General features: G+C 50.6%; 3 protein-coding genes across 3 annotated transcripts; 1 reads left to right on the forward strand and 2 right to left on the reverse strand.

Moving 5' to 3' along the window:
* Window positions 1-1,263: 1,263 nt before the first annotated feature.
* Window positions 1,264-6,643, reverse strand: LOC102505511 (retinol dehydrogenase 12). The gene is made up of 6 exons (XM_032497899.1): window positions 6,405-6,643; window positions 5,993-6,232; window positions 5,601-5,690; window positions 3,288-3,476; window positions 2,690-2,796; window positions 1,264-2,558 (listed from the first exon to the last, which is right to left on the reverse strand). The coding sequence occupies exons 1-6, from the start codon at window positions 6,580-6,582 to the stop codon at window positions 2,370-2,372; spliced, it is 993 nt and encodes a 330-aa protein (XP_032353790.1). The 5' UTR covers window positions 6,583-6,643; the 3' UTR covers window positions 1,264-2,369.
* A 610-nt stretch (window positions 6,644-7,253) lies between these two features.
* Window positions 7,254-11,398, reverse strand: LOC102505866 (uncharacterized protein C2orf81 homolog). Its single transcript, XM_032497900.1, is given in 4 exon segments — window positions 7,254-7,655; window positions 8,084-8,303; window positions 8,390-8,620; window positions 11,262-11,398. Coding segments are annotated over 4 exon segments (858 nt in total). The 5' UTR covers window positions 11,280-11,398; the 3' UTR covers window positions 7,254-7,266.
* Window positions 11,399-11,451: 53 nt separating this feature from the next.
* Window positions 11,452-15,173, forward strand: WDR54 (WD repeat domain 54). Its single transcript, XM_032497898.1, has 10 exons — window positions 11,452-11,590; window positions 11,889-12,105; window positions 12,274-12,336; window positions 12,737-12,803; window positions 12,894-12,947; window positions 13,270-13,397; window positions 14,278-14,378; window positions 14,477-14,639; window positions 14,832-14,906; window positions 14,983-15,173. Exons 2-10 carry the CDS (start codon window positions 11,890-11,892, stop codon window positions 15,112-15,114), a joined length of 999 nt encoding a protein of 332 aa, XP_032353789.1. The 5' UTR covers window positions 11,452-11,590; window position 11,889; the 3' UTR covers window positions 15,115-15,173.
* Window positions 15,174-15,264: the final 91 nt, after the last annotated feature.

Consider the following 15,264-nt stretch of genomic DNA (forward strand, 5'->3'; position numbering starts at 1 on the left):
GTACCCTTTTTTCTTTTTTTTAGATTCCACATACGAGTGATATCATATAGTATTTTTCTTTCTCTTTCTAGCTTACTTCACTTAGAATGATGATCTCCAGGTCCATCCATGTTGCTGCAAATGGCTTATTTATTTAATGAATAAATTAATGAATGACACAAACCTTGGAAAGCTTTGAGGAACTCAAACACAGAAACATGTAACAGAAAGAGTTGAAGATAACTATGGTAGACATGAAAAAATATTGTTCATTCACACACACACACACACACACACACACACACACACACAGCCAAATGGTTCTGGCTCTCACTACATCAGCAAACCCCTTTACCAGATACATAACATAATCGCAGGAGTGCACTGCCATCGTGTTCAGGAGTCTCCGCACACTCAGGAGGAGGAGACTGTGGAGAATGTGCACACAAGGGGGCGGGGACCTTGGGAGCCACCTAGAAGTCTGTCTACCACGAATCCCCATCAAAGGAACCTCTAAAGCATATACTTCAAGATGGAAGGAAAATAATCCCAGACAGAAGATCTGAGACATAAAAAAGAAGAGCGAGCAGAGGAAATATGAAACACATGGGTAAGTCGACGCAAATATCAGCTATTGAGAATAACAAAATACCTGATTTGTGAAATTAATGAAATAATATAATTAAATTATCGGGTTACAAAAGTATACAGCTTCAAAGGGAATGATTAATGTTGAAGAATTCTAAGATCTATGTATTGTTTAAAAGAAAAATAAAGATATTGATTAAAGACACTGTTAAACTAAACATGCAGGTTAAAATTTTTAGACTAACCAATAAAGAGCAGAAATAGATGGTATACTTTCAAAACAAGAGAGGGAGGTTTAAAATGGAAAAATTACCACACCACACCCTAAGAAGCTCCTTCCCAGCCTCCTCTCCTTCACTCAGGGTCAGACTTGTCTCACAGTCTGGTGGGTCTCCCAGCTTCTCCCAGCTTTTCCCAGCTTCTCCCAGCTTCTTCCCCATTTTCCCTCATAGCTATGTCCCCTATCAATTTATTGACATTTGCTTCTCATATGATGTCCCTGGATGAACACAAATCCCAAATTCATTTTATAAAATGAACATATCCATGACAGCAAAACCAGACAATGGCAATACAAGTAAGGGAAAGGGCAGTATAGGCCGGTCTCATTTACGAACACAGTAAAAAGTTCCAAACCAAAACACGAGCATACTAAATTTAGCAATGTATATGAAAGTAATACTCTGACCAAGTTGGTTTAAAAGCAAGTTTGGTTTAATACTAGAAAATCAATTAAGGTCTGGGAAAAGAAACAAGATTTATAATAGTTGAAAGGGAAGAAAGAAATCTGTTATTATCCCTAGATGGTGTGATGTTCTATGTGGAAAAACCAAAAGAATCTACAGATAACTTATTAGAATTAGAAACCTTAATAAAGTTGTTTGATATATGATTAATATATGAATTTTAAAATACCATGTGCAGTAGCATACAAAGCAAGGAATTATAGTAAGACTTACGCACGATCTTTATGGATAAAATTATTCAAAATTTTATGAAGGTATTAATAAGATTTAAATAGATATAAGTACACCTTGTTCATGTTTAGGGCAACACATTATCATAAAAATATCAATCCTGCCAAGTAGATGTAGCAAAATCCCCAAAGGACTTGTTTGTGTGAAATTTGAAAAGCTGATTCCAAAATTTATGTTGATGAGGGGAGGGTACAGCTCAGTGGCAGACAGCATGCTCAGCATGCACGAGGTCCTAGGTTCAATACCCAGCACCACCATTAAAAAAAAAAAAACTTCTACTGGTGAACAAAGACCCCAGAAAAGAAGCAGTGGGCTCTCACTCTGAGAATTCACCTGCCTTATCACATGACTCAGCATCCAGGAGCAGCTGGTCTGATAGAAAGATGGAACCATTACCCAGGGCAGTTACTGTACCAGCTGGGAGACAACACCCTGTGCAGCTGGGGTGCTGTCCTGCAGCTGTGTGGTATATGCCTTGGGCCAGAGGACACTATGTGGTGCTGCCTCCCCCAAAGCCAGGAACCCTAATAGACCACCGGAAGGACCTTTACTCCCCCGTCACCACAACACGGGGCTCCGTAGGTTTGGAGATCCTAGTGCCCAAGAGATGAACACTTCCATCTGAGAAATGGCTATAAAGTAGAAGCTGGAGCTGTCCCCAGGCTAAGCTGAGCTCTCATGCGTGGAGCCAACAGGAAGAGGAAGTGGTCATTACACCCAACAAGGTGACTGATTGTTCCTTGGAACTGACAAGCAGAAGGCAAAATCCGAGTGAGGGCTGGGAGTCAGGGGGAAGGCGGCGAGTCAGGGCAGGGGTCACAGAGGTCAGTCCATCTTGTCTAGATTTGTTAGTCGGGCTGAAGTATCCCAGAGGCTTTGGGCCACGTGAGGATCTCGGGCAGCTTTAGGGGCAAGAGTTATCACACCGGAACTGCTAAAATGTTTTCCAGAAATGCCATCTAGCTCCTTTGCCAAGCTCAGGTAGAGCACTGGGACTGCACCCTGTTTGCTGTTCTGCGGAGACACGGGGGTGGGGGAGGAGGAGGAGGAATAAAAGCCAGGCAGGTTGTTGCCTGAAGGAACACACTGAGCAGCAGACCCCCTGCCCCAACCCCTTCAGGCAGAGCCAGCTCCTCCCCACCCACCTTGAAGAAGAAGCTGAGGAGCCAGAAGATGAAACGATATAACCAAGAGAAATTCTTCATGATCTCCGTGTACACAACGCCAGGGTCCACGGAGTTCACAGTCACACCTGAGAGAGGGAGAGACAACCGTAGTGGAAAGCACAGTGAGAGGAGGAAAGGGTTAAACATGGCTCTAGGATGTGCAAAGAGGGGAGGGCCCTACCAGCCCTGCCCGGTGGAGGTGACCAGACACTCGAGGTGGTGCCTGAAGTCAGGGATCTGTAACTCACATGAATGGCGATATCCAAGCCAGGAAGCGGACTTAAGTATTTGAAAGTGCGGGGTGAACTTTAGGGGGGAACACGATGGATGGTGTTGGTACTGGAAAATACTGGGAGGAGAGGGAGTTGTGGGTGATGAGAGTTGGAAAAAGGGTTGAAGGGGAGACGTGAAGATAGGGGTTGAGAGAAATAGAGGGCGCACAGATGACAAAGGGTGGAGGTTAACAGCTGGCTCGGGGGACACTGGGAATATTTCATGGTCAGAACATGCGATGAGATGTGAAGGACTGGGAGGAAGCCCTGGGAGTGGAGGAGCAGGGGCTGCCAGAGGCAATTACCTGTCCCTTGAAGTCTCTGGGCAAGCTTCCCAGTGAATGAGGCCAAAAGCAGTTTGCTGCAGTCATAGTTCTGGTTGAAGGTCAAAGGTCTACCAGCCCCTGTCAGGTGCTCCTCGTCAATGTACCCTTTCTCTTGCCTGAAGGAAGACACGTTGACCACTCGGGCTGCCCCCGCCCGTTGTAGGGCCCCTGGGAGGAGAGAGGGCCACACACTCTCAGGGCAAGGCCGGGAGTTCGCGCCCACGCCCGCCCCCCCCCCCCCGGCCTGCTTCTCCATTAACCCCCCGGGGGAGCGCGGCCCCCCGCGCAGACGCCCAGGTGAGGCGCGGGGGAGCTGGGTGTGACCGAGGCTGCGTTTCCGTTCCAGCTGCTTTCCTCACGCTTTTCCTCTTGTTGTAGTTCAGTGTGTCTTTTGCTTTGTTTGGGGGTTTTGTTTTTTGGTCTTTGTGGGAGTTTTTTGGTTTCTTTGCCTAAAATAAAAGTGGGATTTTGCCTTGCTCTTCTTCCACCTGCCAGCTGGAGGTAATTGATCCTGGTTCATATTTTTATCTCACTGAGGGCTAAGTGGGGGAAGGAGAGACTGGAAACGCTGTGAAAGCTGTCTTTCACACATTCATAGATTCAGTCACTTGCTTATTCATTGCACGACTATCCATTAGGCCCCTGGACTATGGCAGACACAAACTCCGTGCTAAGGACATATGGGTGCTAAGTTTAGGGGACAAGAACCGTATGCAGAGATACTTGGAAAAGTGGGGCTTTAAAATTTTTTTAAACTACCTTCAAAAAAAAAAGGAAAGTATAATTACTCTCAAGAGAACAAGTTAAATCTTAAAAAAAGGAAAAGAAAAAAGAGTATCGTAACTCTAATAAAAAAAAGACTCTGGATTATATAAAGTATGAAAAATACTAGCTGTCACGTATGAGTTTACTTATTCTTTCAAAATGCTAAAACTGTCTTGAGCCTACATTTAAAGGAAGAATCACAAATGAAAAGTTGAGCAGGAGGTATCTAGCCAAAAGTTGTTGGAGAGAAAATTATTCTTAAAGAGGACAATGAACCCCAAACTTGCAGACACAGTGACAGGGGCTCACGGCCGAGTTGGAGGCTGATCTTCACGCAGCAGCGTCAGTGCAGGAACAGAGACGGGCACAGGGGCGAAGGGAGCCCTGGAAATGGGGGCAGCTGGGGAGGCAGAGGGGTCAGGGCAGAGTCCACAGCACAAGCGGGATCTGTGCTGAGTGCTGGCAGCTGAGCTAAAGCTACTCTGCCTTAAAGGGATGGGAAGGGATATTCCAGATAAAGGGAAACAGATGTGCAAAAGCGCAGCCAGAATTTAAAAAAGAGTGTGGTCCAAGAGATACAGATTGGCTGGCTGGTGACAAGAGTGTAAGTCTGGGAAAGGCAACGGTGAGGCTCTCAGTCTGCAGAGGGACTCGTAAGTGGAGAGAAGCAGCTTAGGTTTTATATCTATAAAGCATAGACTACCTTCAAAGGACCTGAAGCAAGACAGTGGTATGATGAACTGGTGATTTAGTGGCAGGAGGGAAGACAGGAGAGAAGACAGTTTAAGGAACTATTATTAAGCAAAGTACACATAGGTTGTTGTAGCATATTACTCTTTTTGGAAAGGGGGAAAAAACTTTTATACTTGCAGATGCATTGAGTTTGACCTTTCTGCACTTTCCCGTTGGGGTTACTTTAATTGCCCGCTAAAGGGAACATGAGACCCTGGCAATGGCAGCTGCCCCCCAGGAGGGGGATGGGGAGCTGCTTTTCAAGGAGAGGAGACTTCCTTTTCTTCCTTTTTTTCTTTTTTTTCTGTATATCCTTCTGTATACTTCAACACTTTCGATTTTGTACTTTGGAAGTGTATTACCTGGCCAAAAATTAATTTGCTTTTTAAGAGGTCATTAGACCATCTAGAAAACACTGTTAGGGAGGATGTGCCTGCCACCCAGCCCCACCTCCCCAGGAAGAACGTCCTTAATCCTAGCAGCCTAGTGACTTCAGAAAGCTTTTGTTGAGATGAGTGACTCCTGGTCAGGCTAGTACTCAGACCTGGGGGACGGGGAGGCGGCCTGTATAGATCTTACACCTTCCTGTTGCTTGTATTTGGGGCTGACTGATTCCATTACCAACCTCCTAAACCTGGCTGGTGCTAAGTGGGTTCCCCTGCTGTATCCAGCAAAAGTGTACTGGGGCATCGTTCAGCAAGCATCTGGGGACCATGGGAGGCAGTAAGACATGAAAATGCCAGAGGAATGAAGACACAGGGGCAGCACAGACAATAAGCACCCATCCTTCCTTACCTTGGAGCAGATTTGTGAGCAGAAAGGGTCCAGTGTAGTTGGTGGCAAAGGTGACATCAAGGCCCTCTGGGGTACGTGTTGTGGGCAATCCTGGGAGGAGATGAAAACATAGGTGGTGGGTGATGAAATGATAGTCCTGAGGGAGATGATGTCTGGGGAGGATATATGAGGGTTCAGTAGAAAAGCCACAGGAGCATGTATGTGTCAACATCGGGGCAGTGAAGTGTGAAGCTACAACTTAAGGTAGCTTCAGTGTCCAATAGGACAGTGTCCGAATTAAGAGTGTTTCCACAGGATATACAGGTTAGGCTTGGGGCTGCCTGTTTTGGGGTCCCTGAGCCAGAAAGGAGGCTCCTGAAATGTGTTTAGGGGAAGTAAGTCAAGACACACACCGCAGACTGCAGCATTGTTAACCAGTAGGTGTATCTCTGGATGCTCGCGCAGAAGCCACTGAGCAAAGCTCCGGATGGAGGCCATCGAGCTAATGTCCACCTCACCAAGCAGGAGCTGGTTGCTCTTTGAGGCTGCTCGTATCTCGTCCAGGGCTTGCTGCCCACGCTCACGGCTGCGGCAGGCCAGGATCACACGCGCCCCGCGGCGGGCCAGCTCCTGGGACACGCTCTTCCCAATGCCTGTGGGAGGGCAGCTTCAGAGAAGGGTAGTGCAAGGAGTGCAGAGAGGGCAACGGAGCAAGGGGAGAGACAAGGGTCTGAGAGTGGGTGCTCATCCTCCTCTCTGCCCTCCCTGTTGGGGCTGTTGGAGGCTGTGGCCCATGTGAGGTGATAGGGCAGGATGAGTACTCACCACTGTTGGCCCCAGTCACCACTGCCGTCTTCCCGGTCAGGTCTGTGGAGCAGTGCTGGAGGTCCCAGAGATAACACTTATGCCAGATACACACACTTAGTCTAAGCAGGAGGACCACCGTGAGGAGGACGGAGCCGGGACCCCAGACTGGGGTGCTGAGTAGAAACCACAGTGACATAGCAGAGAATGGTGGCCTGTCAGTGGAAGCTTTGCCCACAAAGAAGGTGGGGACGGACTAGCCAAAGCTAAATAGGGACTAACCAAGAGGTTGGTGTGGAGCAGACACGAAATTTAAGGAGGCATTCCCTCTTAGGATGTGTTGGAACACCCTCATTTGAACCTGAGAGTGAGTTCCTCCTTAAATTGTTTTTCCAAGTGACCTGGTTGCCTCACTCCAATGCTGGCCCATGTCAAAGATCAAGAGAGCTGGGACTGCCCTGAGCCCTGCATAGGCTCAGATTTGTCTCCACATAAAACTTGGATTTGTGCTCTAAGGTGAACTGACAGAGACCCAGGGACTGGAAATCAAATTCCTCATGTCTTGAATCACTCTGTGCTTAAGCAGGGCCATCCCTTCCTCCCCTACTGGAATGAGACTCGATGAAGTCTCCAAACTGAGACAGATCCCCACTCGCAACTCTTACATCTGCTCCTTTGTGGACAGACAGATGGCTCTCCAGACTGCCTCTGCTGGGGAGTCACCTTGGCCCTAAAGCGGGGTCTCCTAAGGGTGGTAATGCACTTATTCCCAGGAGTCAGCGCTCTATCTTCTAGGCCTGCAGGACAACTGCTCCCTCTCCAGTTCCGTGAGAACACACACTTGGAAGAAACTGACAGACATGGGGCCAATTCTTAAAGCAACTCAGGTGTTTATTTCTGGCAGACAGACAGAAAGTAGGCGGGATTCCCACTGCCTGAGGTTCAGGGCCCAGGATGGGGCAGGTGTTTGGAGTAGAGTGATGATATTGAGGGACCTGACTTTTGTTAGCTGTGCCACCATCACCTGGGGATCTGGGGCACCCGTGTGGATGGGACGAGAGGTGCTGCCCTCTTTGTCCTCCTGTTGAGCTTCAGCACAGCTAAGCAGCTCCTGGGTGGTGGGTTCCACGTGTTCACACCAGGAGCCATCTTCGGCGCTTTCGGCAGCAACGTGGGCTTCCTCACCACCTGGGACTTGGCCTTGAGGACTCCAGGCGCAGGGTGAGGCCCTTTCTGAAGATCCTGGCTCTCCTGATCCTTGGGGTCCAGGCCCTGCGGGAGTACGCGGGTGCGGCCCGCCCACAGCTCACCCAGCACCTCGGCCTCCCCCTCCCAGCCGCTGGGCCACTTGGCACCTGGCCATAGTTTGGATCTGGGGCTGCGGGCCACGGGGGGATGGGGGGTGGGGTGGGGGTGGGGCACAGGTGCGTGGCGAGAAAGCAGAGGCCGGGACTGGGGAAGGGCGGCTTCGAACTGAAGCCTGGCGACGGTAGGCCTAGGTTTAAAGTAGGGAATTGGAGGCTGGAGCTGGGACCCAGCTCTCAGATGGGAACGCCAGGAGAGAGAGGGAAGAAAACTGACGGCCAGATGCAGACACAGGAGACAGAGGAACTCAGGCTGGGAGCAGTCCAGAGAGGCGCTGAAGAGAACAGAGACGCGGCGGGGGCGGGAGGTGGGAAGGAGCTGGGGGCGGGGCTTACTTTGCCTTGGCTCCTCTTCCTTTCCACTGAGGAGGGCGCGCACCGCGAGGGCACGGCTCCCCAGAGCCCAGGTGTCAGTCGGGCAAGGTGAGGGTTCCTCGTCCTCCGCCCACGTGGGGTCCTCTGCCAGGTGGGGTTCTCCCTCATCCTGGGGCACAAATCTCATCTGGACCACATGGAGTATGGTCTCCCGTGCCCCGTTCACTGCGTACGGAATGCACTGCGGAGGCGAGAGAGGGTCTCAGTCCAGCAGGCAGGGGTCAGGGAGAGAGGAGATGGGTCTGGAGGACGCGGATCCAGCCCCACCTGCCGTTCCAGGTAGGATTTGCAGGCGGCATCCATCACTGGGTCCACCAGCTCCTCCAGGATGTCGCCCACCACCTCCTCACCCTCCTCGCGAGCCCTCAGCTTCGCCGCCTCCGCCTCAGTGAGCCGTCCAGGCACGACGTCCCCCTGCGGCACCGTACGTTTAGGCGATGTCGCCTTTTCCGCCTTGCTTCAGGTCACTCTGGGGTCTCGGGCCTGCCTCTCCTGCGTCTATGGAAAGGAAAAGGCAAATCTGGGTGAGAAACCGAGGAGTGGAGAAGGAGGAAGCTTCCTCAAGTTGTCTATTAGGAAGGAAAAACCTTTTGAAAGGGACAATTTACTAAGAGCCTACTATGGGACAGATGCTTCTCGGGTGTGACCTAGCTAATTCAATTTTCCTAACAGCTCACTAAGCCCATTTTACAGACAAAGAAACAAACTCGACAGAAGTTAACCTACATTTGCTTGAGATTACACCCTGAACCCAGGCTATGTATAGCTCTAACCGCAGAGTCCTTGTTATTTGCACTAGTTTAAAGCGTTCAAAACTCTTGAGAGCTCAAAGAACTTGAGAAAGATGAGTCAACAAACAGTGTCGGAAGTATTGGTGTGTTTAGAGTCTCCTCCCCTCCCCCAAATCAACTTAGGTCCTCACTTCACAATATACATCTCAATAAATTCCAGCTGAATGAAAGGATAAACACACACAGAAATAAAACAAAATAAAAACAAAACATAAAATGCAGGAAAAGTAGTTTAAATTGTCATATAATCTCTGGATGAGAGAGAACTACCTAAGCATAAACGTCATGTAAGAATAATAAACAAATGGGTAGAAAAGTATATACATACAGGTCAAATTTTCCTTTCCTTACTTTTTAAAAAATTCCTATGTACAAGCTGGTAATAGTGATTACCATGTACTGCCACTTAAAGCCTATCAGTCACATACATGGATTCAGTTGCTATAGTTTTTAGAGTATGTACTAAAATAGTATTTTTATCCCCACTTTACAGAATTTGCCCAGGATCAGAGAGCAAGGAAGTAGTGCAGTTGTAATTCATATGTAGGCAGGTCTGCCTCCGGAACTTGACTTTATCCTGCTTCCAAACAAACAAACAAAAATGTTTCCAACAAATATTAAAAAGAATAAATATCCCACAAATATAAAAATGCACATAAAATTTTTTAAAAATCAGTAAGACCCCCAAGAATAAGGAAAGGACATAGTTCATGAAAGTAGAACTGTTGATGACAACATTTGAAAAGATGTGCAATTTTCAAAAATATCAATTCCAGTTTTATAAATATACCAAAAAGCATATTCTGAAATGAAAATAAAACTATATTCTCTAGAATATTTTCTGTAATGTCATTTATAACAGCAGAATATTGAAAACATAGGTCTAACAAAAACAGAACAGATGGCTAGTTGTGTGCGAGCTATGTGATGGAACATTATCCCATGGTTGGAGGCAATCTTCAGGAAGAATTTACAATACCATAGGAAAATTCTTATGATATGTTAAATGAAAAAAACAGGACACAAAATTACGACAGCTATGATCTCAGATATGTAAATCAACAAGTGTCGAAGAAAAGGAAAAGCCCAAAATTGTGGGAAAAAAAATAACTGTAATGGTGGAAATGTTTCTTTCCTACACTCCTCTCCATTTTATAAGGTTTCTACAATGATTTTGTATCCTTTTATAATGAAGAAAAATCCACTGAGAAGGAAAAAAAAACACTAGTCCCCCCAAATCCATTAACGACCCAGGAATTTACTAGCAGATTCTTTTTTATTTATTTATTGATTTATAATCATTTTACAATGTTGTGTCAAATTCTAGTGTAGAGCACAATTTTTCAGTCATACATGAACATATATATATTCATTGTCACATTTTTTTCTGTGAGTTACCATAAGATCTTGTGTATATTTCCCTGTGCTATACAGTATAATTTTGTTTATCTATTCATAGTAGATTTTTATGTGCCTCCTCACTTCCCCACAAGTCTCCCTGAACCTGAGTCCTTCCAAAACTCACCTCCCAACAAAATCTTCCCAAACCTTTGCCTCCCCACCCCTAACCTTATTGCCTCATACATGGTGTTCCCCCAAATTCATTCTCCTTCAACTTGTGTTCCCTAAACCTCACACTGAACTTAAAACTCCTTAAGCCTCACTGCCCCTCTCTGCTAGTGAGAACAGCGCTGGTGGCAAGCCCAGGGAACGGCCCACAACTCAGTCCAGGCTTGGCCAGAGCAGGGCAGGTAGGTCTGGGAGAGGAGAGTTGGTTAGCCTTCCCCTCCCAGCCTCTCATGTGGCACCCATGATACGGACTGTGCCTAGAAGTGGCCTGACCACAGGGGCCAGAAACATTGTTGCACAAATGCTCTCCAAATCTGTTTCTTATTTTAAACTGTCTTGACTTAAACAATTTGACTTTCAAGCGTAGCCTCATTGTTATATAGTCCATTTCTTCCTCCTGAAATTCTCAAAATGGCTCATTCATCTAGCAACACCTCTCCCCAGGGCCTGACCAATTCTGGTTTTTCCATTTAAGTGGGTAACTCAATGTAAGAGACTTATTACACGCATTAGCAGTTCCCAAAGTCACTTCTTGTTCTTGGGCTCTGCACCACCCATTGAAACCCCTTCCCCCAGCTTCCCAGAGTGACCGTGCGTCTGTGTGGGCGCGGCGCAGGTGGAGTTTTCCGCCCAGCGCACAGACGCGGCTTCCCTGACCATCCTGAGCGCCCGCGTGGTGGGCGGGCGCCGGGTGGCTTCCGAACTGGCCGACGGATCGGGACGCGGATCTGAACGGGCTGTCCCCGCTCTGGCGCACCCTCCGCTGAGCTTAGGCTCACCGAGCCTTTGTCCGCCATCGCCACAGCCTCAGCTCAGACCCCGCAGCTGCAGGGCTTCCTACTCCCTCCGCGGTCGCCCCGGTCTAAAGGGCGCCCCGGTATAACGGCCGCCCCGTCTAACGGTCGTCCCCGGCAGCCGCGCCGCGAGCCGCACTTCCGGATTGCTGGCCCCACCCAGCGGCCGTGCGTGCGTGCGTGCGTGCGTGCGTCGTCTCTATGGTGGTGGCGGATTCGGAGAGACGACGCTTCTAGAGACAGGAAGCCGATTTGGGGCGGATGGTGTGAACTCTTAGCTGGCCTGGGGTCTTCGGGGAGCCGAGCGGAGGGAGGTAGGGCCTGGGGGCTACCTCGCTTCATCCCACCTCGGCTTGGGCTCTTTGGGCCACTGGGGCCTGTGCCATCGCCGTTCCTCCTCCGGGATTCCCCGCATCGCCTCGTGGCTCAGCCTTGGGGTTCCCCTTACCTGCTCCATGGTACCCTCCCCGCACCACGTGACCCCCCCATCCCATCATGACCCAGACTCAGGGGTCTCTCCCAGTGCCGCATAACAGCGCCCCGAGTCCCCACAGGAATCTCCGCCGTCGCCTATTTCCTGTGAGCCTGGTGATTCGGGCGTCTCTCCCCTAGGATGTTCCGCCGGGAGCGCTCCATTCCCCTTCGAGGCTCGGCGGCCGCCCTGTGCAACAACCTCAGTGTGCTGCAGCAGCGCAACCTCACACATTTTGGCGTAGTCCATGGACCCAGCGCCCAGCTTCTCAGCGCTGCTCCTGAGGGGGTGCCCTTGGCCCAGCGCCAGCTCCACGCTAAGGAGGGCGCTGGCGTGAGCTCCCCACTTATCACCCAGGTGAGCCATGGAGTTGGGAGCGGTGCTGCTGAAACCAGCCCTCACCCAGCCTTTCCTCACCAAATCCCGAGGAAGAGGCCTTGTCTAGCCCTCTGAATTTCCACACTTGTGAGTCCTCGTGTCCCTTGTTCTGACCATTTCTCCCTGCTCTGACTCACCGCCCTCCAGGTCCACTGGTGTGTCCTCCCTGACCGAGTATTGCTGGTACTCGCCTCACATCGAGGAATACAGGTAAGAAAGAAGAGGACCTTCCTGCCCTCCCCAACTAGAGTCTTCTCACCTTCTCCCCAAGGCCCCTAGACCTTTCCCCCATTTACCTCTAAGCATTTCCAAACTTTTGATGTGCTTAGCCCCCTCCTCCTTGTTTCTCATCTTCTCTCCTTCCCTGTTTTTCAGTTCTCAGGTGCCATCTCCAATATCTGCTTCTTTACTAGCCGCATGTCCTTGGGTAATTTGACTTCTCAGAGCCTCAGTGTCCTCCTCTGTAAAATGGGGATAAAAGTAATGCCGACCTCCCAGGGTGGTTTTCAGGATTAATTGGGCTAAGGCTAACATGAGTACGTGGAGTAGTCAGCACAGAGCTCAGCAAAGGTCAGCTGAGTTGTGACCCCATCCTCACCCCGTCTTCCAGATGTACGAGTCTGATGGCTCCGTCATGGTCTATTGGCACGCCCTGGACTCTGGAGATGCCTCTCTAGGTACCTGTGGGACTGCGTGGGGCAGGGGTAGGGAGTGTTTGTGGGGATGGGGAGATGCTGTTTCTAATAGTTTTCCCCTCTCATACTTAGTACAGGCTGTGTTTGCCCGAGGAATTGCTGCCAGTGGTCACTTCATCTGTGTGGGTGAGGGGGCCGAGGGCAGGGCATTGTGGGGTGCTGGGGCATAGGGGTGTGTGCTTTGGCCAGGAAGATGCTGATCTGAGGAAACTGGAGGGTTAGAGGGAAGGGTGGCAGTGAAGGGGGGTCTGAAGACTCCAAAAAGCCGTGGAGGGGTTTAGAGGGGCAGGGTGGGATAGGATAAGGGTGGTGAATATGGGGGCAAGGCTGGTTGGAGCAATGAGAGGTGGGTTTGTTACTAAGGTCTCTGGGATGGAGGAAGTGCTGAGTGTGGGGGCTGGGGACCTGGGAGGATCAGGAAGCCATCAGTGGAGCACTGCTTCTGCAGGAGCGTGGTCAGGCCGGGTACTGGTGTTTGACATCCCAGCCAAGGGTCCCCACATCGTTCTGAGTGAAGAGCTGGCTGGACACCAGACACCAGTCACAGACATTGCCACCGAGCCCGCCCAGGGCCAGGTAAGTGGACTTCGCCTACCTGTTCCAGTGAGTCTGGGGGCCTTCCCCGCCTTGGGAGGCAGGAGAGCTGGGTTCAAGCAGCTGGATGACTTTAGGCAAATCGCTAGACTCTCCTAGGCTTCAGCAACCTTGGGTCCAGTGACGACGCCAGGGTTACTTTCCATTTACATGGCATTTAGTCGTTTTCCAACACTTTACAGTGCTGGTGTGAACTGAAGAGTTGGGGCAGATAGTTTCTGAGATGCTTTCCAGCTCTGACATGTGTAGCTTCCTTCTCTGAACCTGGGCGAGTCCTGCCTCTTCAGGCCACCCCCAGTGCCACCTCAGGAAGCCACCCCCCTATTCCAGCTCCCACTGGTCTCCCTCAGCTGAGCCTTGAATTGATACTGCCCTCAGAGACAAGTCCTGTCTCCCCAGCTGGGTCTTAAGCGTCTTGGGAACAGGGTATGTATCTTCTAATTTGCATCCTGCGCTGCACCTGCCACAGAGCTGGGCCCGTGGGCTGTGTCTGCTGCTTGGGGTTAGGGGCTCTCGGGACGCCCAGAGTCTAGTCATGACTCTGAGTGTCTCACTGCAAGACCTCCAGAAGGTCATGACACTGTGGCCTGTTTCATCATCCATCCAGTGAGGACGATTATATCCCCTCTCCTAACGCCTGGCGTGTGTGTTCAGTCCAGGGTGGGGAGTAAGACTCTCTAGGGAATACAAGGAAAGTGTTTTATGCTTCCTGAGGGGAGCCTCCAGCTGCCAGCGAGGGCTCCGCACCTTGCCCTTTCCCCGGAGAGGCAAAGATGCGAATTCTGCCTCCCTTCCCCTCCTGCCCCGTGTACAGGACCCAGCAGGGGAGAAAGGGAAGGGCTGATCCTGCCTTTCCCCTCAGGACTGCGTGGCTGACATGGTGACAGCTGATGACTCAGGCTTGCTGTGTGTCTGGCGGTCAGGGCCTGAATTCAAATTACTGACCCGAATTCCAGGATTTGGGTAGGTGAGGCAGAAGGGGGCTGAGGCCTTCCTGAGGTAGCTTCAGGGTGGGAGTGGGCCCGGGTCTGGGAAATCAAAGAGGGGTATCACCCTTGCAGGGTCCCGTGCCCTTCCGTGCAGCTGTGGCAGGGGACCATAGCAGCAGGCTATGGGGATGGGCAGGTGCGTCTGTATGAAGCCAGTACAGGAACTCTGCACGTCCAGATCAACGCGCACGCCCGGGCCGTCTGTGCCCTGGACCTGGCTCCCGACGTGGGCAAGGTCAGTCTCCTCCATCCCTCTATAACCTTGTTCCTGGTGCTGGAATATTCAGAGGAAGTCCACAGGCTTATCTCTGCCACTCAGTGTAGCCCCCTCTCCGGGCGCCTGGGTTGGGTGCAGCCTGTATCAGTCACCTGTCAGCGTGTTCCGACTCCCACTGGTCCTCCCTGTGTTTTTTGTTTTTTTTTATAGCTACTCTCTGCGGCTGAAGACACCTTTGTACACATCTGGAAGCTGAGCAGAAGCCCAGAGAGTGGCTACATTGAGGTGTGTGTTGTGAGAGGAGCGGAGTGCGGGCCCAAGTGTGAGGCCGCAGGCCCTGAGCAGCCCTCCTCTCCCCTAGGTGGAACACTGTCATGGTGCGTGTGTGCCGGACACCCAGGTGTGTGGTGCCCGATTCTGTGACCCCTCGGGCAGCTCCTTTGCTGTGACTGGCTATGACCTCGCTGAGATCCTGAGATTCAGCAGCATGTGAGAGAGCAGCAGCCCTTCTTCTCCCCTGTGGTATTACTTATAAAGTCCCCCCCCCCCCAGCCCGTGTCTTGACTCCTCAGCATCACAGCATACTCACGTCCAGGTGAACCGAGCTCCATGGTGGGGGAACGGGACGGGTCCCGACCAAGCT

This window comes from Camelus ferus, chromosome 15 (genome assembly GCF_009834535.1).
Source record: "Camelus ferus isolate YT-003-E chromosome 15, BCGSAC_Cfer_1.0, whole genome shotgun sequence".
Lineage (NCBI taxonomy): Eukaryota > Metazoa > Chordata > Mammalia > Artiodactyla > Camelidae > Camelus > Camelus ferus.

Excerpts from the sequence above, each read along its gene's own strand:
- WDR54 (XM_032497898.1), top strand. The coding sequence starts at position 11,890 with ATGTTCCGCCGGGAGCGCTCCATTCCCCTTCGAGGCTCGGCGGCCGCC. Across the intron at positions 12,337-12,736 it reads CCTCACATCGAGGAATACAG|ATGTACGAGTCTGATGGCTC; the intron begins GTAAGAAAGAAG and ends CCCGTCTTCCAG. Across the intron at positions 14,640-14,831 it reads TGGCTCCCGACGTGGGCAAG|CTACTCTCTGCGGCTGAAGA; the intron begins GTCAGTCTCCTC and ends TTTTTTTTATAG.
- LOC102505511 (XM_032497899.1), bottom strand. The coding sequence starts at position 6,582 with ATGTCACTGTGGTTTCTACTCAGCACCCCAGTCTGGGGTCCCGGCTCC. Across the intron at positions 5,691-5,992 it reads TAACAATGCTGCAGTCTGCG|GATTGCCCACAACACGTACC; the intron begins GTGTGTGTCTTG and ends ATCTCCTCCCAG. Across the intron at positions 2,797-3,287 it reads CCAGAGACTTCAAGGGACAG|GTGTGACTGTGAACTCCGTG; the intron begins GTAATTGCCTCT and ends TCCCTCTCTCAG.